The 27471-nt window shown below is 48.2% G+C and overlaps 1 protein-coding gene across 2 annotated transcripts in view; it reads right to left on the bottom strand.

Annotated features, from left to right (window-relative positions):
• Positions 1-27471, bottom strand: part of RARG (retinoic acid receptor gamma) — a 127732-nt gene that overhangs the window by 57633 nt on the left and 42628 nt on the right. For both annotated transcript variants that reach the window (XM_081848973.1, XM_081848974.1), the window contains exon 2: positions 19497-19856. In XM_081848973.1, the coding sequence (XP_081705099.1) occupies positions 19497-19671 (175 nt within the window). In that variant the 5' untranslated portion in view covers positions 19672-19856. The remainder of the gene's footprint in view (positions 1-19496; positions 19857-27471) is intronic.

The raw sequence follows: 27471 nt of genomic DNA, 5'->3' as shown, positions 1-27471 counted from the left end.
GTGGGTTTGCACTCGCAGTAGTCTCCCAGTTTCTCCCTCCCCTCATTTTATTTTTGTTTGTTACACTCTCATTTCTCACTGCATTTTTTACCTGCTTGCCAATAACATTCTGTATGAAAAATGGCAATATTATTATTATTATTATTATTATTATTATTATTATTATTAGTGCCGGCCAGCCTTTCAATAGAACGAAAACAGGTGAAGTTATGCAAACTTCTTCTTCACTCTGACAATGGCTGAGATGCTCCAAAAATGACATAGTGGTAAAATAATAATAATAATAATGATGATGATGATGATGATGATGATGATGATGATGACGACGACGACATGGTGCCTGGCTTCTCCCCAACAGATGGAATGTCCTTTTCTCTCCCCTTCTCTTTCGCACACACACTCACACCACACAAAATACTCTTTTAAAAAACCCCTCCTCTCTGCCCTGTCCCCAGCTTCCACTAAGCGAGCCAACACAAACACACTTGCTAGCTGAGTTGGAGATGGCCTACTTTTTGCCCCCCCCTTTTTTTAGCCCTGGCTCAGCTATCCCCATCTCCCCCCCCCCAACTGGCCCTCCGCCCCACCAGCAGCTGAGCCAAACTTAATTCCTGCCCCCCTCACCTGCTGGGGGCAAAGCAACATTAGCTTTTCTTGCTGGTTAAACCGGGCTTCCCCCTTCGTGAGCTAGGCCCGGCTCCCTCTCCACTGGTTGGGCTAGGCTCCTTGCCAGTAGCTGGCCAGGCTAGGCGGTTCCAGCCCGCTCTTCTCCATTCCCCCACCCCCTGAAGCCTCTCCCTTTCCTTCCAGCGCGAAGGCCGAGCGAGCGTCAAGCGAGCCAGCGGCATGAACTCTGCAAGAACCCCCTTTGGGTGCAGTAACCTCCGCATGACCTGGCTCCATGGCAGTCCTTCCCTCCGCTGCCTGCAGCACAGCAGCCAAACCAGGCCCTTGCTCCCTCTCCTGCCTTCTGCTCAGTTTTTCCACAGCCTCCCGGTGCCCCACAGTTTCCAGAAAAGAAAAGAAAAAAGTCTTGCAAACAGCAACCACCCTAGCCCCACAGACCCCCATCTCCCCATCACTAGGGGGGCAACGAGTCGATTCTGAACCAGTATTTTTGATGCTGCTTTTTAACCCTAACCGAGAAACAGGATTTTTTTGTTTTGTTTTGTTTAACTGTTTTGTTTTAAAACTTTGCCGAATCAGCAAACAGCTTGTGATCTGCATGTGTTTAAATGTATTAAGTGGCCAGAGAATTCTTCCACAAGCAGATTTTACCCCCATCCCGCCACCACTGCCACCCACCCCCTTGATGATCTGTGCCAGTTTGTGGGGGTGGCAACAGACAGAAGATTTCCAGAGCTCAGAGGGTTGGGAGAAGGAATCAATGCAGCCCCACAATAACCTCAAAGCAAAAGTTCTGGCAGAATGGAAAGGCGGATTTAACTCGCAAACCACACGGTGCCACAAGCCAGTGAAAGAATCCCTTGGATTTGCCCAAGGATAGGCACCCAAAAAACAGTGGCCTAGCCCCTTACCCTGCCAGGCACAGATCGAGTGGAGGCTTGGGGGGCGGGGAGAGAGAAAGAAAGTCTTACTCCTTGTTTCTTACCCCATAGGATTTCTGTAACTAACTTCTAGGCTTGTGATAAATCCATCACCCTAAACCACAGTCTCCTCTCTTTTCAAGCAGCCCTACAGTTCAATTCCCCCTCCCTCTCCCTCCCCTCACCAAGGCTGCAAATCAGCATTCACAAATGCTCCTTTTTTTATCCTGGATTAAATAATCCAATCCTTTTCTGATCCTGTGCTTCCAGTGCCTACACTAGATTTAAAAACAAAAACCTACTGTGTACAGCCACCCTTATGGTGGTAGCTTATGGTTAAAGGGTGCAAACCGGTACTAACTAATCACTTTCTGAACGCAAACACAGATAGCTTCTGCCTTATGTAGGTGGGGGCTGCTTCTTGTCCCTCCCTTGCTGCTCTTCCCGAAAACTCCCCAAGCCTGTACAGATACATGGCTCTACCCTGCAGCTGCTCCCCCCTTTCCCCCCTGCCTTGTGGCTTTCCTTTGCCTGACTGGGACTCTGGCCACAAGGGATTCTTTCCTGCATCCCTCTAGCTTGCACTGGCGGGATCTGAAAGGTCCCAATTAGCCTGACCTGCCTGTCTGCTAATTCAAACCAGAAGCATCTCTGCACGGGCTCTGGCTCTGGGGCTGTGCTGCGCAGGAGCAGCATGTGTGCAGACATTCCCTCACTTGCTCTCCCCCATTGTCCCCACACAGCCAGGCAGCCTTGCTGCTAACATGAGGGGGGCAGAGAAGAGTATGTCGGGGGGGGGGGGGAAGCATTTTTCTCTTGTTCCCAACATACACGTTCCTCATAAACCTTGCAGCGTCCTTGCTCGTTTTTTCAGAGACGTTTCTCTGTTCTTTTAAAATTTGCCTGCAAGTCCAAGCCCATCCAGAAGACCAAATCTTCCTTGGCATTGCTTGGTCTTCAGAATAAGCCTCTTGCCATGTTCAATCTCTTGCATGGGTGTAGCCAGAATTTATGTTGGGTCACTATCCTCTGTCTATCAGATTCGGAACAGAATGTCTCAACAACAGTTGTTTAAAATTACTTTCTTTTGACTCCAACTGCTCAGAAAAAAAACCTGTCAAAATCTTCCTACAATTTCTACTTTTAGATAAGTTATTTGTTTTTATTTGATTTAGGGGCCCCTGCCCCACCCCTGGCTACACCCATGGCCTCTTGCCCAGCACCCAACAGAAGCCCATACTGAGAGGGGCCACTTCTCCAACTGCATCACAGAACAGAAAAAGAAGCAACATCTTTCCCGTGAAAGTGGAGGTGTGTGCAAACTTTCCTACTGCACAAGAACAATCCGTCAGCCAGAACAGAAAAGTCAATTATTGTCAGCTATAGAGAAAGTGGTGGATGGGAAGGAGAGGTTGATTGTAAATACGAGCAGTGACTTCATCTCAAAAAATTCAGCGCTTCAACACATACGGATGCATGAACCACCAAGGAGCTTAACGGCAATCTTGTCCCAATGACCCCGGAACCTGAGATTACACCCCCAGCTTCCAGGAAAATACCTGTGTCATGTCTGCAGCTGTAAAAAGCGTGGGGGCATCTGATAAATTAGTTTGGTTATTGCGGCAATAGCCTGTTTCATTACAAGTGAATACGCAAGAGCTGTCTTAAACAGAGTCAAGTCAGTGGTCCATTGGGTCCAGTGTTGTCCACTCAGGTAGTGGCTTTCCCTATTCTTGGACAGAGAGGTCCTTCCAGGCCTCCAAGAGGCCCTATTACCTGAGATCCTTTAACTCAGAGGTAGCTAACCTGTCATTCCAAGTGTTGTTGGTCTCTAGCTGCCATCAGCCTCAGTCAGCATTGCCAATGATCAGGGATGATGGGAGTTGTGGTCCAGCAATATCCGGAGGGCCACAGGCTCCTCACCTATGATTTTATTGGAGATGACTCAGTTCGAACCTGGCACTATATGTAAACTGGAGTTACTGTCTTTCTGTCGCTGCCCTTCATTAGTTCTCTTTCCAGTTATCCAGTTGCTGGTTTCCTTCTGTCTATTTATTCAGTTTGAGCCTGATCACAACAGGCTTCAACCCACCCTTGCAGGCCTCCAGTGCCAAGGCAGGACAGATTAGTATCGAATTTGTACCTAACTACTGACGTTTGACAGCCAGGAGAATCCATATGGCTGGCACAGTACTGCCTTCCTTCCTTCCTTGAGAATTAGACCTTCAAACTTTTTTGGTGTGAACTTTTGACAGTCTCAAAAGGCTAAGTGTGAGTGTGTTTGTATGTGTGTGAGAGAGAATGGAAGTATAATTTCAGGGTTCCAGAGAAACGACAATTTCTTTTGAAGTTGGTATTTCAAAATGTATTTGCTGAGTCATCCCATCTGACCCATGAAAGCAGCTGAGTCCCCACAAACTGTTTGCTCATTTACAGTCCCACACACTGCAGAGTTCAGCACACCTAATCCCATTGAAATCAGCAGCCTTGAAATGCAAATAGTTTTTCTTAGGCTTTAGGCTTAGGCTGTTAATGTAAAATCACTGAGCCTATTCACCTCTCTCCCTTGCCTAGGAACAAATATGCTTGGGGTTGATGTGGAGGGGGAGAGAAGACTGGAAGAAGATCTTCCGATCTTTCAGAACTTCTAGTCCCACCCTAGATCCGGCACATCTTTCTAACGAAAAAGATTGTGCGAACCCCGTTAAGTGACGCCAGGAAGTTCCAGCTGTGGGAAATGATCCTGGGCACAACAAGTCTTCAGTTCCCACCAGAGGAGAGGCTGACGACTGTTTCCTGTTGCAGCAATGTTGACAGCTTCCTCCGCTGGCTGGGGCTGTGGGGCTATGCGTTTGGGCATGGCAAAGTCACTGGCATCGACACTTGGTGGCAGTTGACACACTTGCTGGCTTTAAGGAGCTATTCTCTGGCTTTCCTCTCTGTGCCTGGTGGAGGAAAAAAGGTAAAGGTAAAGGGAGCCCTAACCATCAGGTCCAGTCATGGCCGACTCTGGGGTTGCAGCGCTCATCTCACTTTATTGGCCGAGGGAGCCAGCGTACAACTTCCGGGTCATGTGGCCAGCATGACTAAGCTGCTTCTGGCGAACCAGAGCAGCGCACAGAAACGCTGTTTACCTTCCCGCCGGAGCAGTACCTATTTATCTACTTGCACTTTGACGTGCTTTCGAACTGCTAGGTGGGCAGGAGCAGGGACTGAGCAACGGGAGCTCACCCCGTCGCGGGGATTCGAACCGCCAACCTTCTGATCGGCAAGTCCTAGGCTCTGTGGTTTAACCCACAGCGCCACCAACCAAGACTAGGGGTGGCCCAATTATTTACACTGGACAGCAGCATTCAGAAAACTTTACATGGGCAAGCTGGTGCACAAAAGCTCCCCACAAAAACACGCAATGCTTGCTTCACCAGACTGTTTCCAGTCAACTACCCACACCTTACCTTTTCCAACCCTGCCTGGTGTACCACTCAGGGCTTGTTTACATCTTGTTGTTTGTGTTCACATCTAATTTGCATAGTCCACATGGCATTACCCTCAAACACTAGATGACCTTGGGGTCCCTTCCAACTCTACAATTCTATGATTCTATGAACACCAACCTTGATGTTTTCCCCCTGCAAATTTGGGTTTATGCAACACAGGGACAACCTGATTAGGAGAAATGGGCTGCAGTCCACTCCACTCAGGATCACAGAGTGTTTCAGAGTGGGTGGGTCAACCTACTTTCTGCTACTCCCCTTGCCATGCTCACTACTTCCTTAAATTAATGCTTTCATTTCTCATAACAACACCCACATGCATCCACATTTCTTTTGGTCTCTCAGATTTGCACAAAACCAGAAAACTAAAAAAAGTGTGTGTGCAAGAATTGACAGTTGTCTGTGTGAATGCCTTTAAAGGAGGATTAGATCACTATGATCACTATGTTCTGCCTCCTCTGTCAGAGACAATACTGAATACTGCTTACTGGGAATCACAAGTGATGAGAGTGCTGTTCTGCTTACAAGCTTCTTGTTGGCAGCTTGTGATGTTTGGCTACATGGGCTTTTGGTGTGACCCAGCCACATGCTATTAAGAGTACAGAGCAGGTGCAGAGGCCCCGATCCAAACTGGGACCCTGATGGAGGATAAGAAGGCTGTTAACCCTTCACCCTCCCATACACGATTACGGTCCCTGTCCTGTGCCTGTTGTTTGCTTTTGGAAGAACGCTCCCATTGGTGCCAATTAATTTTAATTGGGAAAATGGTGTGGATGTGTTTATCAAGTCTTAAACCTTCTCTTCCAGAACCACGGTCTCAGTTCAAATTGCCCTTCACACAGCTGATATAAGCATTTTTTTAAACAGCAGAAGACCCCATACATATGTCTCCCATGTCATGCCACACCATGTTTGTCTCTATTAATCTGCTTCCCAAACTTTTTCACCATCACATATAACCACATGCAGACTCATTTCTGCATTCGTGGTCAGGGGGATAGAGCAGCTCCCCTATGAGGAAAGGTCGCAGCATTTGGGGCTTTTCAGTTTATAGAATCATAGAATTGGAAGGGACCCGAGGGTCATCTAATCCAACCCCCTGCAATGCAGGAAACATCTGCCCAACCTGGGGTTCAAACCCACAACCCTGAGATTCAGAGTCTCAGGCTCTATCATCTGTTCTCATGAACCGAAGCATGCCACAGCTGTGACCTGGAAGCAGCTGGTGCAGTAACTTTGCTGAAGCAAAAGATGAATAAGAGGTGACATGGCAGAAGTAATAGAGAGTAGAAGTCATGGCATGCACAAAGTGGTTAGAGAATTTTTTTCCCTCCTGCGTAATGCTAGAACTCGTGGACATCCAATGAAGCTGAGCATTGGAGGGTGCAGGAAAGACAAAAAGAAAGTACTTGTTCACACAGCACATCGCTAAACTATAGAACTCATTCCCACTGGAGGCAATAATGGCGACAGACTTGGATGGCTTTGAAAGATTAGGCAAATTCATGGAGGCAGACACTATCAGTGGTTATTAACCATGGTGGGTATATGCTCTGCTTACATGGTTGGAAGCAGTGTTCTTCCGAAACCATAGATGAAGTAAGCCTCGCTGATATCAGCAGGAGTTGATTAAAGTGATCAAAAGCTTGCAGTCCTAACAACACAAATGAATTTGTACGCTGGCATCTCCTGCTGAAGAACGTCATTCTCATCCTTTGAATTATTTTCTTCCAGACAAGGCCACTCCTGTTTTACAAGCAGGTATACCTCCTGGCATCTTATCTACCTGTCCTCCAGGTTGGTTTCCACCCAAGAGAGCCTGGTGGCCTCAAGCTAGGTTTATGTACCTGGTTCACATACAGGTATTAATTTGGGAAAGTGAGACATCTGTTGAGGCTCAGTGTCACTTGATAGACTTGGAAGCACGGTCTCATCTAGTCAGGAGGAGAAGCAGGAGGAGGAGGAGAACAGGTCATTTTGCTTACGCATTCTTCCTAATTATTATTTCTTCACCTGTTGCCACAACAAAACAAAATGCAGTCTTCAACATTGTCAAATCATATACAGAAACTGGAATGAACCAAGAGAGTCCTTTGGTCAAACCATTACCTTGCTAGCCTCCAACTGACCCACCTGTTCAATTCAGGAAGGAGTGAATGCTCACCACCCAGGCCCACAAATCACTTTTGATAGCTGTCATTGGGTCTTAAACCCACATCATGAACTAGCCAGTCTTTCAATGCAGCTAGAATGAAGGTCCTAGATGCATGTGCAGAACACCTGCTCTTTATTAATTATTCCCTACAGCTACGCATCTTCCACAGAAAAATACAGTGGTAAAGGTAAAGGTAAAGGGACCCCTGACCATTAGGTCCAGTCGTGACCAACTCTGGGGTTGCAGCGCTCATCTCGCTTTTTTCGCCGAGGGAGCCGGCGTACAGCTTCCAGGCCATGTGGCCAGCATGAATAAGCCGCTTCTAGCGAACCAGAGCAGTACACGGAAACGCTGTTTACCCTCCCGCCAGAGCGGTACCTATTTATCTACTTGCACTTTGAGGTGCTTTTGAACTGCTAGGTTGGCAGGAGCAGGGACCGAGCAATGGGAGCTCACCCCGTTGCGGGGATTTGAACCGCTGACCTTCTGATCAGCAAGTCCTAGGCTCTAGATGCATGTGCAGAATGCCTGCTCTTTATTAATTATTCCCTACAGCTACGCATCTTCCACAGAAAAGTACAGTGGTACCTTGGGTTAAATACTTAATTCGTTCTGGAGGTCCGTTCTTAACTTGAAGCACCACTTTAGCTAATGGGGCCTCCCGCTGCCGCCACCGCACGATTTCTTTTCTCATCCTGAAGCAAAGTTCTTAACCCAAGGTACTATTTCTGGGTTAGTAGAGTCTGTAACCTGAGGCGTATGTAACCTGAAGCGTATGTAACCCAAGGTACCACTGTATAGGGTATGGATTTCTAGCAGGCTTCCTGCACCCAATGAATGACTAAAGGTGTGGAGGGAAATAAAACGGGGACGGGGGAAGCTCAGGCCCTCCAGATGTTGGGGGACTACAACTCCCATCATCTTTTACCATTGGCCATGCTGGCTGGGGCTGATGGGAGTTAGAGTCCAACCACTTTGGGAGGTCCACAGGTTCTCCCAACAGTATTAAAGGAAAACGTGGATCCCATTGGGTTCCTGTGTTGAGAGGGCAGGCTTTTCTCTTTCTGGGTTGCTCTGAACCCTGCTCACACAATCTGGGGGTGCAAAAGGAAGGAGAGGAAGGAGGTGTTGGGGGGGGCAGAGGGGCAGGGGGGGGGAAGCATATTGCCAGATTCTCTCTGGAGCTATCAGAGGAGACGGGAACAGCCTCAGGCACCTTCCTGCATTCCAGCCAAATTGATGCCATAAACACACTGAAACATTCAGAATTCAAGAGCGAGAATATGAGGGGGAAGTACAAAGCAGGGGGACGGGGTGACAGCTAATTTGCTTTCTAGATCCCATTCGCCCACCCGGCTTCCTGCCAAAATGCAGGATCAGTGGACACTAGCCCCTCCGAAAAGGACACTGTTCCACAACAAGCCCCTAACCTTGGCCCACTGGGTAGTAGTATCCCATGCCAATTCTATGCAGAACAGATCCACCCAAATTAATGGAGCCAAGTGAATCATGTCTATGGATTTCAACAGGTCTACTCTGAGTAGGACCAGCATTTGCCACAAACCACACTGCTGGGAAAATGCATACTCTCCACCCCACCCCACAAAACCCCAGAGAGGTTTCCTTGGAAGAAAACATATGGCTCCTGCACAAGAAATTAGCAACAACTGTCCTTTTTCTTTTTCTCCTACAAACCAGCCATCCAGGAAAAAAGTCCCTAGTTTTGTCTTGTACCCCGCTCAGCTTTTGGCAGCTGCGAGGTTCATGATACTGCAGGCCAACCCATCATAATGGGAAAGCTATGAGGGATGGATGCAAAGGGATTGAGGATTAGCTTAAGCAAAACTAGGTACACAATAAAGAACTTTTTCAAACAGAGCCGCCCTGGAGAGTCCTGTCTTCGCTCTTGTTTCCTGCTTGTCCACCAAAGGATGCTGCCCTGTGGGGGAGAGGAGTATAGTTGGCCAGCTCCCCCATCTCTTTAGCACCAGTAGCTGCCTTGTGCGGAGGAGGAGGAACAATATTAAACAGGGATGGAGATAAGGGGCATGCAGCACTCTCAGAAGCTGCTGTAAACTTGGCCTCCCCCATGAGCGTCTCCCAGCCAGGAGAGTCAAGGCCAGTTCCAATGGACAGCTGCTACAAGTCTGCTCATCTTAGTGGACTGGGGATAACGAAATGGGGAAGGAACACAGTGAAGTTTGCCCAACAGCAGGGGAAGGAAGTACTGCACCAAACATTACGTAGGCACTGTCTGCAGTGCAGGAAAAGCCCATTCAGAACCAGTGAATTCTTTAACTCCTGGACCTGGGAACTGGTCACCTACAAAGCCTCTATCTTACCAGGATGAAATATCACTTTGTTGGTCCTCATCCTGCCAACTACTGCATTAAGGCGCTGGTTTGGAACCAAGACTGCTTCTCCTGATTCAGATGTTTTGGAGAAAGAGAACTATGGTGTCATCAGCATATTGATGACACCATGTCCCACTGATGGCTTGCCATAACAGATGTTGGTGTATGTTGCTTTTGTTTTCCTGAAACTTGAACCTAGGCAGGTTCAACACAGACCACGGCCGGCATCATCCAGTACAGTACAAAGAAGCCCAGCAAAAACAGCTTAATAAGACTTTGTAAAGGCTTTTCCTTTGGAGAAACAGTACCACATTTGGAACCGTTTTGTTGCAAGAGATAAGAATATCTTCCCTCTGAGTGATGCTTCTGTTGTGGCGAGGTCTCATTCTTCTAGCATTTTAGAAGGAAATTTGATTAAACGGCTGCTGATTAAATGTGAGCCTTCTTCCTCACACAGCTAGCCCCTTCACTGCCACTGAGATTGCTGTGTGCCAGATGGCTGCATGACTGACGAAAGCAGCTACTGGCTAGTGCCTGTGTCATCATTAATGGCAAGACATGCATGTCCTCACCCTGTAACCCAGTTTGCTTTTAATTTGTGTCCGCTCTTTCCAGAGCAAGCATGTTCCTACATTACCAGATGAGCTCTAGTACAGACCTTTATTAACCAGACTAAGCATGAAATTAGACTTCTCTTGCACGACTTTCCTGCCACTTGCAAAAACGTTTTTCTTTGCAATTTGCTTATCATTTAAATGTGTGCATCCTACTTCAGCACTGCAACAGACACCTATTCCTTACCCTCTTATTCCTTATAAATTATTCCTTATAAATAATTATAAGGAAGTGAACAGGTGTTTTCATCACCCCTCCATTTATGGGGATTTTGGGCTTCAACTGTAGAATTGGACACAAACACCAGCATAATACTAATGACCAAGTAGAACAGCACATCATTAGCCCAACAGTCCCTTCCTCATTGCAAAGCACTCTTGGGAAGAGATGCATTGTAGAAGGGAAGAGGCATGGCGAATGGTACTTAACCTTTCCCCAGCCAGTGACTTTTCTCATGACACTTGTCATCCCCCTCCCCTGCTCTTAGCCCACCAGTGTTCTAGAACCATGTTCACCTTGCAAACACAGGTCTAAGGGGAACTTGGGAAGGGTGAAAAACACCCATTTCTCTTCCCCCACCAACAAACACACACTGCTGCTCCACTGCAAAGAGCTCCCTCCTTAGGGTGCTTTGTAAATAGAAGGGGAAGAAATGGAGGCAGTGAGAGATTTTACTTTCTTGGGCTCCATGATCACTGCAGATGGTGACAGCAGCCAGAAATTAAAAGACACCTGCTTCTTGGGAGAAAAGCAATTACAAACCTAGACAGCATCTTAAAAAGCAGAGACATCACCTTGCCAACAAAGGTCCGTCTAGTAAAAGCTATGGTTTCCCCAGTAGTGATGTATGGAAGCGAGAGCTGGACCATAAAGAAGGCTGATCGCCGAAGAATTGATGCTTTTGAATTATGGTGCTGGAGGAGACTCTTGAGAGTCCCATGGACTGCAAGAAGATCAAACCGATCCATCCAGCCCTGAGTGCTCACTGGAAGGACAGATCCTGAAGCTGAGGCTCCAATACTTTGGCCACCTCATGAGAAGAGAAGACTCCCTGGAAAAGACCCTGGTGTTGGGAAAGATGGAGGGCACAAGGAGAAGGGGATGACAGAGGACGAGATGGTTGGACAGTGTTCTCGAAGCTACCACATGAGTTTGACCAAGCTGCAGGAGGCAGTGGAAGACATGAGTGCCTGGCGTGCTCTGGTCCAGGGGGTCACGAAGAGTCGGACACGACTAAACGACTAAACAACAACAAAATGAAAGATAGGCTAACATGTTGTATGGCTATAAGGAGAATGTTGCGCCCGTTGCTCCAAAGAAAACAGACAAACAGAACATCTGTGCAAACCCTGAAGAGCAGGCAGGTTGAGAGAGCTAGGCTCCGCAACTCTAGATCCTTCTGATTGAGGAAAACAGACCCGAATGGGTAGGAGGTCTGGGCTTCTGCAGCAGAGAGGAAAATGGCAAAGGATGTGCGTTGTGTCCAGGAAACAAAGCAACAGTCTTCCCGTTCTCGTTTTTTGATCTCAACTGACCTATAATCCAGCACTCTTCCCCTACTTCTGGCTGCAGCGTGGGAGGAGCAAAGATGTTTTGGGACGGGATCTCCAGACTTTCAGAGGGCGGGGGGGGGGGGGGGAGCCAACCAAGAGTGAGAGGTGTGAGGTGTGTGTGTGTGTGTGTGAGAGAGAGAGAGAGAGAGAGAGAGAGAGAGAGAGAGAGATGGGAGGGAGCGGAGTGGGGAGAGAAACTGACAGCACTGCTCCCTTCTGCCTGGGCCTTGCTCTCTTTCCAATGAAATAATTATTTCCAGCCGCCCTGCCAGCTCATTCAGCTGGCCAGGAGGGAGTCCCAATTCATTTCAGGCAGTGCAGGCCAAAGCAGGCCTCAACGCTCGTAACGGGGGCCCGGCCACTAAAAGGGCTTAACAGCTTGAGGAGCCAGCACGGTCCTGGGCCTCAGACGGCTGTTAGATGAGAAGTCAGGGATACGAGTGCAGTGCTTCGGTCCTAGCAGCCGATTTACTGGGGCTCAAACTGGCCTGGATGGCCTTAATCTCTCTCCCCCTGGAATATTCCCTTCCTGTTCCAGATATGCAAGGCCTGGCCATGATTAGTCAGCGACGGTGGGGAGGCACTTTCCATATGCTCAGAGGCACTAGGATGAGTCCTGAGGGTGGAAGCAGAGTCGCATTTCAAATCAATTCCCAGACCGTCTAAGTCCCAGATTTACAGAAGCCATCCCAGTTTCTGATTTGATATGTCCCGCTTTTCCTTAGGACGTCCCTCATCAGAGAAACGTTGGAGGGTACGGCAGGACACCCCTTCTTTCATCAGAGAAATGTTGGCGGGTACGAAGTTAAACGAGCCAAGGAGATAAGTAACTATACAACCTTTAGAAGACATCTGAAGGCAGCCCTGTGCAGGCTGCACAAATATGCTTGCATTGGGTCATTTCCACCAGGTCAGTCCACTCAGGGTGCCTGGATGTAAAAAATGAACAGGGACTCTTAAAAGGGCTACACATGAGAAGGGTTTTTGGCAGGTGCAGCCTGACATGAAGGCTTGAAAAACACCGCTCCTCTCCCTCCATGTTTGTTTGTTTTTATACCGCTGCTGAAGTTACAAGGCACCATCCTCCTTTGCTTCGGGTCACCTGAGAGATACTGCATCAGACAGAATCACAGCTTTTGGATAGTGCGGAAGCAACAAAGTTGTTCCACAGATATCCACTAGAGGGACACGGCTATAACGCAGCGCAAAGCACTGTGCACTGTATATAGCTTTGGCAGAACCCAAACGAACCGTTTAAATGACCCCACCCTAAGACCTCAGCCTAAAACCTGTCAGAGCTTTTCAAGAACAGGTTCAAGGAAAACCTTCCCAGCCGAACTGCTCTGATGGTTAGTTAGGAATGCATTCCTGTTTCCTGAATGGATCTTCCCTGATTAGGAGGAAGAGGAACCATCATGGTTACTCATTCATGAACTTCCCTGACCGAAGAGGCAATGACATTTAAGGGTTCTGCCTTCTTACCGGCATCCTTGTAAAACACGAGCTGCCTATGTCATCCACTCCCACAACCCCATTATCCTTTTTCTCACTTTCAGCAAGGGGTGGGGAAACTTTGGGCTTCCGTATGTTGCTCCCTGGTGCTGGAGGAGACTCTTGAGAGTCCCATGGACTGCAAGAAGATCAAACCTACGTATTCTGAAGGAAATCAGCCCTGAGTGCTCACTGGATTGACAGATCCTGAAGCTGAGGCTCCAATACTTTGGCCACCTCATGAGAAGAGAAGACTCCCTGGAAAAGACCCTGGTGTTGGGAAAGATGGAGGGCACAAGGAGAAGGGGACGACAGAGGACGAGATGGTTGGACAGTGTTCTCGAAGTTACCAGCATGAGTTTGACCAAACTGCGGGAGGCAGTGGAAAACAGGAGGGCCTGGCGTGCTCTGATCCATGGGGTCACAAAGAGTCGGACACAACTAAATGACTAAACAACAACAAATGTTTCTCCCACTCTCCTTGTCCACTGTCCTTGCTGGCTGGGGCTGATGGAAACTGGAACCCAGCAATATTTGGATTGCCATACATTCCAGCACTCCTGCAATAATAATAATAATAATAAGAAGAAGAAGAAGAAGAAGAAGAAGAAGAAGAAGAAGAAGAAGAAGAAGAAGAAGAAGAATATATTATTTATACCCCGCCCATCTGGTTGAGTTTCCCCAGCCACTCTGGGTGGCTCCCAATCGAGTGTTAAAAACAATACAGCATTAAATATTAAAAACTTCCTTAAACAGGGCTGTCTTCAGATGTCTTTTAAAGATAGGATAGCTGCTTATTTCCTTCACATCTGAAGGGAAGGTGTTCCACAGGGTGGGCGCCACTACCGAGAAGGCCCTCTGCCTGGTTCCCTGTAACCTCACTTCTCGCAATGAGGGAACCGCCAGAAGGCCCTCGGCGCTGGATCTCAGTGTCCGGGCTGAACGATGGGGGTGGAGACGCTCCTTCAGGTATACTGGACTGAGAGCATTTAGGGCTTTAAAGATCAGCACCAACACTTTGAATTGTACTTGGAAACGTACTGGGAGCCAATGCAGATCTCTCAGGACCGGTGTTATGTGGTCCCGGCAGCCACTCCCAGTCACCAGTCTAGCTGCCGCATTCTGGATTAATTGCAGTTTCCGGGTCACCTTCAAAGGTAGCCCCACGTAGAGCGCATTGCAGTAGTCCTGCTATAGACTACCAGCTCCTTTGAACTTTCCTGAGATCTGTCTGAACTCTGCTCTGGGTCTTCCAGATATATATGAACTGTTTCACTATGGCACAGGGAAAGAGAGAGAGAGATTCAGAGTCCCTCGCCCTCATGAATCTACACGCAAGAAAGCAGAAAAACAACCCTATATGCAGATGCTTTCTGAACCTCACCACTTAGAAAGCAAACACAAATGTAAGGTGTGTCCTTATAATACAACCCCTCTACCCTGCTGCTGCCTCCGCCGCCACCGCCACCACATATCTATTATAATGATAAGTATTTCACTGCTTTTATGCAAACAGGTATTTGCAAAGACTTGCCTGAAGAGGTCTGCCACCTTCATTGGGAACCAACAGATTTGTTATGTGAGGACTTCTCCAGCAGGTATCAAACGAGTGAAAGTGAACTTGAACCACGGTTACTAATTACCACCACCAAACTGCAGTGTATCATCATCCTGGGGATTTGGAGTAGGGAAGGAAGCTGACTCTACCAGAGTTCAGTTCTCCCTGACAACTTATATTTTTCAGGCCACTGTATTGGTCTGTTTAGGGTGTTTCTCCTGAAGGTCATCCAGCACCTTAGATTGGCACAGAATGCAGCCTTGATTATCTGTGGCTAGCTGCAGAATTGATGCTTTTGAATTATGGTGCTGGAGGAGACTCTTGAGAGTCCCATGGACTGCAAGAAGATCAAACCTACATATTCTGAAGGAAATCAGCCCTGAGTGCTCACTGGATTGACAGATCCTGAAGCTGAGGCTCCAATACTTTGGCCACCTCATGAGAAGAGAAGACTCCCTGGAAAAGACCCTGATGTTGGGAAAGATGGAGGGCACAAGGAGAAGGGGACGACAGAGGACGAGATGGTGGGACAGTGTTCTTGAAGCTACCAACATGAGTTTGACCAAACTGTGGGAGGCGGTGGAAGACAGGAATGCCTGGTGTGCTCTGGTGCATGGGGTCACGAAGAGTCGGACACGACTAAACAACTAAACAACAACAACAACAAGCTGCAGGCGGAACAATATTCCAGAGCAGTGAAAGATCTCCATTCATTTCTCATTTGTCTTGAGCCCGATTCAAGATGCTAGCTTTAACCCTTAAAGTCCCTGGGCCTTGCCAATGTTAAAGGAACACCTTCTTCCCCTATGTTATTTCCTACCTTTATAGATTGGTAAGAGAGACCCTGCCAGCTTTGTGCCATCTCCTTCTGATGTTAAGCTGACAAGTTGAAGATGCAGTGCCTTCTAATTGTTAGCACAACTGTGGCACTCCCTCCACAAAAGGTGCTGCTAAATACTAAAACAATCTATAGGCTTGAAAAAAAGGAATGTACCACCTTTTCTGAAGAGCTATGCTAATGTTGATCTTCCTGCTGGTTTTAGGTTGCTAAGTGGCACCGGCACTTTTTAATTTATTGGATTGCTTTGTGTAAGTTTTCCTGCCTTAGATTTCAGAAAGGCAGGTTAGAAATTAAAAGGATGAAAGAAAGAATTCAGTGTCAGGGTGACAATGAACAGCACATTTGATCCCCGGCTGTGACATGTGTGTGCATGTGATATGTGAATGCTGTTAACGAAGGAGGGAATTTGGAAGAGAAATTAAAATGCACACTGCAGTCAGTTTAGGTTTTTACATGCCAGCTAAGAGCAGATTTGAAAACAAATCCAAGGTATGCCTTGGGCGCCACAAAAAAACTCCATGCGATTGACGCCGATAATAAAACACAATTTCAGAAGACATCCCGGCACCTCAGTGAAGTGCAATTGAATTAGATGTGACGCAAGTCACGTGAACGCAGAGGGGGCCGCCTGGTGGACAAACAACATGCAGACAGGTTGGCAGTAGGAGCTTGGGGGCTGCAGTTGGCAGAGCTAAAGCAACAGAAGACGCCAAGTAATCAAAGAGCATAACCTGGGGCTGCCTAGGTCAAAATGAAAGGGCTTAGCGGAGTCCAGGACAAGGGCACCATGCTTCCTGGGCACATCCCTTCCTCCAAGGTAGTGCTATTCAGACAAAGGCACAGGCAGGCTTACATACGCACAGCTCTGAAGCACAGAAGCATTCAGTGAACTGGAGGCATGAATGACTGACAGCCCTGCAGCGTGGGGACGCTGCTTTGGCGTGCTGGAACCCGCACGCGAGAAAGCATGTAGGGCTCCAATCCCTGCATTGGCAGGCGGGAGGAGCCGAGCCTGGAGGTCTGGCACGGAGCCCGGGCACACCCTGGGGCGGGAAAGGGCAGAGCGGTCGGAACATGCCCCAATGTATGGGGAGCAGAAGCACAGAACCCGGTAGAAGCCAGTTAAGACCCACACCCAGCAAGCCCTGGGCACAACACCCCTAACACTCCTGTTCAAAAAAAAGCCCCGGTGAAATTGAGGCACAGTGTGCACAAGAGACACGCACACACAGAAAGAAAAGGGTTTCTCTGAGCACCTCCACAGTTAAGGTTTTCCCCTGGAGCCCCCTCCAGTGAGACTGGGGGAAAGCAGCTCCTCAAGGGTGACGCAAGGTCCCCTAAAAAGTAGAGGCCTGATGCCCTCCCCAGGGTGGGATCCGTCCCAAAATAGCTCCCTGAAAAGTCAAGCTCCTAGCCAAGATTGCTGTGTGGGCCAAGTCGCTCCACCCACTGTGAATTCTCTCCCTCCCCAAATATCCACGAGGTGGAATGCTTTTCCACACACACATGGACTCGTAAAATTACTGCGTCCTGGAAACTGCTTGTTTTTTGACATCATGGCAAAACAGCATGGGAGGGTGGCTTTCTGTTTTGACATAACCAAATTGCCTGGTGAAAGCCACTGTGTGGCAGTAGTTCCATTTTTAAAATGGCTGCGTGAATTGCTATGTGTTCTAAGCTCAGGGTTCAGTATCCTCACCCTCCAATCTGGTGATAATTCTGAGCTCAGAGTCTTTGACTTTACATATGCCTAAAATCCACTCTAACTTTGGGTGCCCAGTGATGGTGTGATAGGCATGTCAAATGACAGACAGCCGCTATTCAGGCAAGATACAAGGCTTGGTTCTTAGCTAGCTGCACTCAGCACCGCACCAAAAGGCATATAAGAATTGCATATCTTTTGGCTGATATGATTTTCTTACTAGGTTGTAATGGACTGTGAAGAGGCTTTGCCATTTTGATACAACAATATTGCTATGCACACCTATATCGACAGAGCTTCCATGCTGGAAGCAAGACCTGGTCATATTTAAATCGTGCTTTCTGATAGTTTACCAGGAACTTGGCAACTCATCACCGTTTGGTAAATTCTGGACTAATGTACTACAATATGTTTTGCATGGGACTGCCCTTGAAGATTGTCCCGCTAGTTTAAAAAATGGAGCAATGCTCCTTCTATCAATGTGGGCAGCCATGACCACATAATACCTGCGCCAGTTAGTTTCCAGGCACAATTCAAAGAGCTAGTCAACAGCTTAGCCAACATGTTCAGATTCAGATCGTGGGCTCTCCACCTTGCTCAAGCCACATTTTTTAAGGTGAGGCTGATCACCATCTCAACGTATGCCAGATCACTCACACAGCACTGATTTGCCCTGTGGAAATACCTGTCCAAATGTCAACTCATAAGAATTGCCCTTTCGAGTACAGACACAAAGTGGGCAAACTTTTTTCTCTTGAGGGCTGCATTCCTTTGGGGGTAATCTATCCAGGGGGCCATGTGCTGCCTGGCATAGTCAGGGACGAAGCCAGAAGAAAGCAGGGCAAGAGGTGGCAACTGAGAAAGATCACCCCCTTTTCTCATCCTGCCACCCCCCTTTTTCTCACTTTTACCTGTCAGCAGCATAGCTGTCAATGTTTCCCTTTTTTTCAAGGGGAATTTTTCGGCTGTGGCTCCAATCTGGTGGAACGCTCTGTCACAAGAGACTAGGGCCCTGTGGGACTTGACATCTTTCCGCAGGGCCTGCAAGACAGAGCAGTTCCACCAGGCCTTTGGCCAAGGCACAGCCTGACCCCCTCCTTTGGTAATCCTCACAGAACTCTAGCCCAATGGTTGCCATTAATTTGATTTGAACTGATTTTATAATGAATTGATTTTAGAATGCTGTATTATTTTACTGTTGATAGACGCTCTGAGCCTGGCTTTGGCTGGGAAGGACAGGTTATAATTTATTATTATTATTATTATTATTATTATTATTATTATTATTATTATTATTTCCCTTATTCCGAATTGGATTCCTTGCAAGAAAAGGGAAAAGTTGACAGTTATGGTCAGCAGCCAAGGGACAGACAGATCACTCTTTGTCAATATCACTCTTTGAACTGCTTCCTTGCAGAATACTTTTTAAAATTAGGCTAAGGATGCCTATCTCTTGTGTAGAACCTGTGAAGAAGAACCACCCTGTGAGTTCTGCTAATCTATACAGCACCTAACCCTAAATGCAGTATTATGCAGGAGAAGTAGCCCAAGACAGGAGTCCACCCGCACAAATCCTTTGCCACCAGGTTCAGTTATTGTCTAGACACTTCTGTAAAACCCTGAGGGTGTAATGCATCTACAGGTGTTGTCTCTTTCAGCCTTACAATAGCTTTCCTTATGCTTATTAAAATATGTATACTGCCCTTCATCCATAGATCTCAGGGAGGTTCGCAGCATAAAAGTACACGACAAAAACACACACACAAAATAAATAATAAGAACAAGAACAAAACAATAACCTCCTTCTCACTTTTGCTCTGGACTGAGCCCTTTTCCTCCCATCCCTGCAAGCAGCTCATTGTGAAGAAGGGGTTTAGAATCCATGCTGAGGCCCAAAACTCTTTTATCGACTGGTTGCCAGTGAGATTCCTACCAGGGACTCTATACCAAGCCAGTGCTGCTTATGAACTTTCAGCCAGTGAATCCGAAGACCTAAAAACACTGCTCTACATTTGGCTGGAACAGTGTCAGGGGAAATCTTTCCAGGGCCCAGAAGAGAAATCAACACTCAGCACCCAGCAGCTGCATCTCTATGTGGTCAGGTCAGCCTGGCCTCCATATCACCCTGGCAAGAAAGCCCCAAGCGCCCACCGCCAGCATCACCCCTTTTGGCCGAAGGAACTCACACAGTGATGCCATTTCCTTGGGCAGGTCGTTAGGGTAGCTCCGGAAGTAGCCTCCATTGGTGAGCACCTCGAAGTGCGGGTTGGGAAAAGGGAAAGGGTAGACCGCAGGTGGGAAGCCATTCACGTGAGCCAGGGGGGTTCCGCCAGAGCAGCCCCTCTCCTTGTTTCCTGCCATGGCTGAGGGCGCACGAGAAGCTGGCTTGAGAGAGAGAGTCAAGATTCCCCTTAGAAGATCTGGGTTGTGCCGTCACTGCTCTGGGAAGGTGGTTCCATGGTGGTGGTGGTGGTGGTGGTCTGTGCAGGTTCTCAGCCCCCCAGCGAAGGTGTTGTTGCTCTTCTTCCTCTTCCTGTTGTGCTGTCCTGCATGGGAGAGAAGAAGCACACCAGAAGCACATTAATATCCGTCATGTTCTAGCTGAGGGTGTTGTAAAGGTAAAGGGACCCCTGACTGTTAAGTTGTGGGTGAACATATCAGACGACACAGCGATTCTTCAAACAGCTCTTGTTTATTCACAGGCCAGAACAGAACTGAACTGAAGGGTTCAGCCAGCCTGCTTATATAGAGCTCCACTAGAACGCAACAGTAACCATTTTCTGTAAATATCCAATCACTGAACGTCACTTTCAATCCCTTATTTGCATATGTGGGCCTGAGTGAAAACTATCCACAGTATCCCCCTGCTGGCCCAGGGTGAGAACTTCAGTACATAACACTGACCATTAGGTCCAGTCATGGCCGACTCTGGGGTTGCGGCACTCATCTCACTTTATTGGCCGAGGGAGCCAGCGTACAGCTTCCAGGTCATTTGGTCAGCATGACTAAGCCACTTTTGGGAACCAGAACAGCACACGGAAATGCCGTTTACATTCCCGCCGGAGCGGTACCTATTTATCTACTTGCACTTTGACGTGCTTTCGAACTGCTAGGTTGGCAGGATGTTGTACTTGAGGGTGTTGTACTTGAAGTTAAACGTTTAGTTCTTCACCCACCATTTCCTCATAGAATCAAACAGCTTGGGAGGCAGCCCCTTCTTATATTTCAACCTCTCATTCTTGTACAGGTGAGAGATGACTCCCGCAATCCAACAAATATTGCACCCTCCTTTCCTCAACAAAAATTTTTTGCATATACTCCGGGGCTGGTGTGCACATACATGTTCTCTTGAAGGGTGGGGGAGGAAGCTAATAACGTTGGTCATACCCTTCCCAGCTTCACTAGGTGTTGGGTTCCCCCCAATCTTTTAAAAGAGCAGAAGTGCTGGTGCTGACCTTTAAAGCCCTAAACGGCCTCGGCCCAGTATACCTGAAGGAGTGTCTCCACCCCCATCGTTCTGCCCGGACGCTGAGGTCCTATTCAACTCAGTACATAACAAAAGTATAAGAAAGAAACTGTGGGAAGGAATACCCATTGTCTAAAAGAAGCTGAAAGTTGGCAGAGTCATGGACTTCAGTGGGTACATAGAAATGAAATGTGGCCTCTCTCTTCCGTAAGGATGACAGCAGCTCCTCCAGGGATCCTGAAGCTCTGAAAGGAGTCTTCGCCCCCCAAAAAATTGGTGAACACACATATTAGGTGAAGAGGCCAGTACAGGAAAATGACCACAGCAATGCACAGCAATGCATATAGAGAGAAAGCAGGAAGTTGAGGAAGGGGAAACTGAATGGACAGGTTTAGAGGGAACCTGGGAATAAGATTGTCAACCTTTTATTTATCCTCCTGTGCCTGCAACACCCTGGAACACACCGAAATTAGCAGATAAAGCTTTTTGTGCCACTTTTAGTTCCATACAAGGTAAAGCTTGATTTCTTTTAATTTTGGCACGTGAGAGTGCTTTTAAGGGTACAGGCACAGTGCAGGTAAAAAGCATCAACAAACCTACTAGCAAAAGCAGTAGGGATGTGGGTGGTCATAAATTTCCAAAACAGGAGTTGTTGATGCTGAAGCATGCCCAGAAACCAGTCATGTTAGGCTGGAAATCCTGTCCCAAAATACCAGGTGTGTGGGGTTGGTTTTCTGGGGGGGAGGGGGTTATTCGGTGGTAAATGAGATGCACTTGCCACATAATCAAGGGTACCCACGACCTTCCGATTTTCAGGAACCAGGCCTGGCATTGAACTAAGTTATCAGGATTGAGTCCTGGAGGGTAGGACCAGAAAGAGTCATGGTTTCAGGGGGTAGAGAAAAGACTACAATGATGTAGCCCAGGAGGCAAACAAAAGCAGTCTGGCAACCAGACCTTTATATCATCTATCTATATCTGTCTGTCTGTCTGTCTGTCTGTCTGTCTGTCTGTCTGTCTATCTATCTATCTATCTATCTATCTATCTATCTATCTATCTATCTACTGTATCTATCTATCTACTGTATCTATCTATCTAGTCTCCAGTACAGCCACTAAAGGCTTTTCCTGGCCAATCCAGATACCTGGCAAACCACAACAATTTATTTCTTTGTTTTTTTGTTTATTAATTTGTTTGTTTGATTGATTGATTGATTGATTGATTTCTATCCTGCCCTTCTTCCAGAAGGAGCGGAGGGCAGCAGACACAGCGATGATAAAGCATTTATTTAAAAACATTTACAAACATTATCTCAGCCAGTGATGATGTCATGGTTGCTAGGAGCATCTCCCTCCAGCCATCAAATGTCCGGGTTAACAGGAAGGTTTTCAAATTTCTCCTGGGTGTCAATAAATGTGGGAGGCTGATGCACCTCACCAAGGACGGCCTTCCACTCATGGGAACCACAACTGAAAAGGCCATGTCATCTGTCAACACCCAGTGGTAGCATCCCCTACAGGACCTCAACTGCTGATTGCAAAAAAAAACACACACACACAAACCCCCCGCACACACACAACCCCCCCAGGTTATATACTGAGATTGCCCTCAAATCACAACAGTTAAAAATGATATATTTAAGATTTTCTTTTGCCTTTGGCATTTTCAGCACCACACACAATATGTAAGGACAAAGGGGACACTTTCCCCAAGGGAAAGAGAGAGATTTCCCACCCGACAGCAGTAGGAAGCCAGCTAAGAGCCCCCCTCTAGGTAGGTCCCCTCAGAGAACAGATTTACAGACTTTGTCTTATGTCTGTACAGTGGTACCTCAGGTTACATACGCTTCAGATTACAGACTCCACTAACCCAGAAATAGTGCTTCAGTTTAAGAACTTAGCTTCAGGATAAGAACAGAAATCGTGCTCCTGCGGCGCAGCAGCAGCGGGAGGCCCCATTAGCTAAAGTGGTGCTTCAGGTTAAGAACAGTTTCAGGTTAAGAACGGACCTCAGGAACAAATTAAGTACTTAACCTGAGGTACCACTGTATTAGGTCTTTACGCTGAAGGGACGAGTTACTGGAAATCCCTTAGGGAGGGAGGAGTGATGCTCATGCCACCGCCCCCCCCCCCCCGCCAATCGCCCTTGCAAGCTGAAGCCTCTGTCCCAGTCTGTTTCCCTACGAAAAACTTCACCGCACGACACTGCTTCTTACACTCTTACAAAGCCCTTCCTTCCCAGGGCAATTTGAAACTGAGTTCCATAATTTCGAAGCCGGATCCAGCGCCAGTCCCCAAATCCAAATGAGGAGGGTTTGGAACTGAGCTGCTGCTCAGCCTCAGTTTACACACACACACACACACACACACACACACACACGGTCCAGCCTGCCTAGCAAACTGGGAACCGAGACGCTGTCCCTTTAAGCCTTTCTCTCCGCGAGGGCGTGTGCGTATTTTCCCTTTTGAACCATCTCCAAAAGCAGGCAAGTTCCCCCACCCCTCCTTTTTTTCTCTTTTCTCCTTCTTCTTTGGGTACTTTTTACCATATGATTTAAATCAAGAGTCATTTCAGGTTCCCAGATAAATGGAGCTTATGTTCTTGCTGCCAGCGCTTGGCTGGGGCTGTACCACCCTGGGGGTAGAATGTGAGCTCACATCTTCCACATGGAACCCAACACCACAGGCCTAATTTACAACAGCCCAGGCAGCGCCTTTTCCTGCCGACTCTGTGTCTCTGGCTCTCAGAGCTACCCCCTATTCCACCCCCAGCCCCCAGCCCATCACTCACTCTTCACCTCCGCTCCCTATACCCTCGCTTCTTTAATGAGCGCACACACACACACTGCGCACTGCACACTCTTACTTTCGCCTCTGCTTCATGCCTCCTGCCCCTACTCTCTCTTTAGGTTTTTTGCCTCTCCCTCCCCACTCCCTTTCTTTCATTTTTCTTCTCCCACCGGGATGTGGTTCCACCCCAGTATGAGGCCAGTTTGAGGCGGCTAATGCATCAGGCGTACCACAGGCAAGGCATGGGCGGCCTCATCGATGCTGCCCCACAGAACGCCAGCTGCAGGGCGAGAAGAAACAATGCGTGGGGTGTGTGGAGAGAAGGGGAAGCGGGAGAGGAAAATAAAAACGACCCACTACCGTACAACTGAAGGGACGCGGGTGGCGCTGTGGGTTAAACCACAGAGCCTAGGACTTGTCGATCAGAAGGTCGGCGGTTCGAATCCCCGTGATGGGGTGAGCTCCCGTTGCTCGGTCCCTGCTCCTGCCAACCTAGCAGTTGGAAAGCACGTCAAAGTGCAAGTAGATAAATAGGTACCGCTCCGGGGGGAAGGTAAAAACGGCGTTTCCGTGCGCTGCTCTGGTTCGCCAGAAGCGGCTTAGTCATGCTGGCCACATGACCCGGAAGCTGTACGCCGGCTCCCTCGGCCAGTAAAGTGAGATGAGCGCTGCAGCCCCAGAGTCGGTCACGACTGGACCTAATGGTCAGGGGTCCCTTTACCTTTACCTTTACCGTACAACTGAGAGGCACAGACATGCACAATACAGACATCCTTTGGCATCCTCAAAGCAGTGGTTGGTTACCTAGCCACACACACCAATACACACACGCCCTGGCAGTGCCCCCTGGCAGCCGGTGGCAAGGAAACAGAAGAAAAACCATGCTAGGCACCACCTCTGTGGTGTCTGCCCCAGCCAAATCTGCCCACCGGTATGGGGTGGGGGGGCAACCCCTTTGCGCTCGGCTCCTTTAAAACGGCGAGGACTTTGGCTCACTCCGCCTTCGCCCCCCCTTCCCTCCCCCCCATCCACCCCCTTTTCCCCACTGCCGTGGGTTCTGCCAAGTGCCCTGAGCAGCTAAAGCCACGAGATTTCAAGCGAGCAGCTAACTTAAAGGCTTCATTTCCGTAAACTTTTCCATATGTGAGGGCCTCTCTTGAAGCTCGTGTTCCAAAAATAAACGCGCCGTCAGGCCGAGGTGTCCAAGCACACGGAAACCGGGAAAGAAACCCACTGAAAGAAAACAGCACCGGCTCCTGCCAGCGGGCTTGGGGCACAGTTGCCTCAAGGAGGAGAGAGGGGAAGAAGAAGAAGAAGAAGAAGAAGAAGAAGAAGAAGAAGAAGAAGAAGAAGAAGAAGGGGTGCCTTTTTGGTGGGGGGACGGGGGGAGCAGGATGCTTACAGAAGGGAATGTTTTTAAATGGTGGAACATCAATAAAAACCCAACCGAGGCTCCCGCCTCCCTCTAAAACACCATTCGGAGTTCAACTTAATTCCAGGCATGCATCCGATTCCCTCGCCATTAGAGGGATCCTGGACCTTGTATTGCCCCATCAGAAGATGGGAGTGTGGGGGTCACTGGGAGGTCACTCTAATGGGGCTCCTTCTTCTCTGGGATTCATCCACGATGGAGACACTGAAACCCATATGTTCTCCCAGGCTCCTTTAATTGTTCCTATCCCTCATGGGCAAAGGAGCTTATGTCTCTCCATATTTCTGTGGAGGGGCCGCGTTTCTAAGAAACAACCAGCGCTGTTAAAATATATTTTTAAAAAAATAAAACAAAAAAAATAAATTCTTTGGAACAACTAACATGATAGCTCGCAGCAGCCTGGAGCCATCTCGTTTCAAAGACTTTTTTGTTAGATCGCTGTGTTTTCTATGTCACTGTGCGCTCGCGCGCGCGCGCTCTCTCTCTCTCTCTCTCTCTCTCTCAAACACACACACACACACACACACACGTCTCAAACACACACATATGCACACACACACACACAAGTCTCTGCCCGTGAAGAGCATACACTTTTAAGCAAAAGGGAAACTGAGGCCATTAACGGATTTGGCCCCAGCAAGGTAGAAGACTGAACTTTGGCACTCCTCTCACACTAACCTCAAAATGACACCCTGCACCAACACATCTGTCTAGCCTTTATTTTTGGTAGAGTACCAAATTCCTCCCCCAACCCACACTCACCACCCTGCCCCTTTCTGGTCCTTCCTTCAGCTGAACCAAATTTCCGGTTCCCTCCTGCTCTCCCCCCACAAAGTTTCTGCAGGAGCCCCAAATAATCAACCACATCCTAGGAGGAGAAGGCAGAATGTGGAAAGAAGAAGAAGCAACAATTGAACAAAGTTGCAAAGAAAGCATCGCGGCGCCTGGACCCTCTGCTGAGAGGGGTTTTTGTGGGGGGGTGGGAGAAACTGAAGATGTCTCGTTTTTCTGCAGAAGAGCACCCACTGCAATTTTGTAAACCAGAAGGTGAGAGTGAGAATTGCATGGATCAGGGACAGGGAACTTCCAGATGCTGTTGGACTCTAATTCCCATCACCAACTGCCCAGCACGGTTAGGGATTATTGGAGCTGACGTTCAACAACATTTTCAGGACCACAGGTTCCCCAGCCATGGTGTAGAACAGGGTTTCCCCAGCAGTTTTTGGACTACAATTCCCATCATCCCTGACCCACTGGTGCTGCTAGCTAGGGGTGATGGGAATTGTAGTCCAACAACAGCTAGAGACCCAAGTTTGGGAAGCCCTGGTGTGGCACATGGTTAGCTAGGCAGCAAGCCCAAAACACTTTGCTACCTGAGATGGGACAGCAACCCCCTCCCCTCATTTTGGCACCTGAGGCAGAAAATCTCGCAAGTGCCGCTCCCCATTCCTGGCATTAAAAATACAGCAACAACTTTTTTAATATAAAAAAAGTGTTGCCTTTTCGCGACACCCCCCAAAAAGATGCCTGAGGCAGTTGCCTCATTCTGACTAGTGGTAGGGCCGGCCTTGCCATGGTAGAATGGTGTGTGACTGTCAGCAGCAATCCTGGATTTCAAGAAAGGTTCTATGTCAGGGATTGAATTTCCACCATTAACCTATGGTCCTTCCAAGAGCCACACACCCTTTGCATTCTATATACTGTAGTTTGAGCACTGGAATTAGACCATGGAGCCCCTGTGTCAAATGCAGGCTCAGCCTTTATGCTGGGCCACTTTCTCTCTGTCACTCTCTCACCCTAGCCTATGATGCAGGTTTGTTGTGAAGCTAAAAGGAGAGAGGGACCATGCATGCCATCCTGAGCTCTTCAGAGAAAGAGCAGGATTTTAAAAATGTAATAAATAAATAAATAAATAAATATTACACACACAAGGTAAAGGTAAAGGGACCCCTGACCATTAGGTCCAGTCGTGGCCGACTCTGGGCTTGCGGCATTCATCTCGCTTTATTGGCTGAGGGAGCCAACCCAGCATGACTAAGCAGCGCACGGAAACGCCATTTACCTTCCCACCGGAGCGGTACCTATTTATCTACTTGCACTTTGACGTGCTTTCAAACTGCTAGGTTGGCAGGAGCAGGGACCGAGCAACGGGAGCTCACCCCATCACCCACAGCGCCACCCGTGTCCCATTACACACATTACACACATATTCCTGTCCTTTTCTCCAACAGAACTCCAGCCTCCCACCACTGGCATAGGTTAGGGAGGTAAAAAGCTTGCTTTACCACCTCGGCTTAGCAGAGAACTTGCACCCAAAGCCTTTCCTGATCCAAGCCCAATCACGCCTTTGACTAGACCAGGCAGCCCTCTTGAGCTGACGCTCTTAAGTGGCAAGGAGTCACAGCAATCTGTTCCAGATTAAAATGGAGCAGTTCGCTTCCCTTCCTCCTGTCTCTGCTTTGCCTACACATGT

This window comes from Podarcis erhardii (genome assembly GCF_964252035.2).
Source record: "Podarcis erhardii genome assembly, chromosome: 2".
Taxonomy (NCBI): Eukaryota; Metazoa; Chordata; class Lepidosauria; order Squamata; family Lacertidae; genus Podarcis; species Podarcis erhardii.
This window is presented reverse-complemented; position numbering and strand designations above follow the sequence as displayed.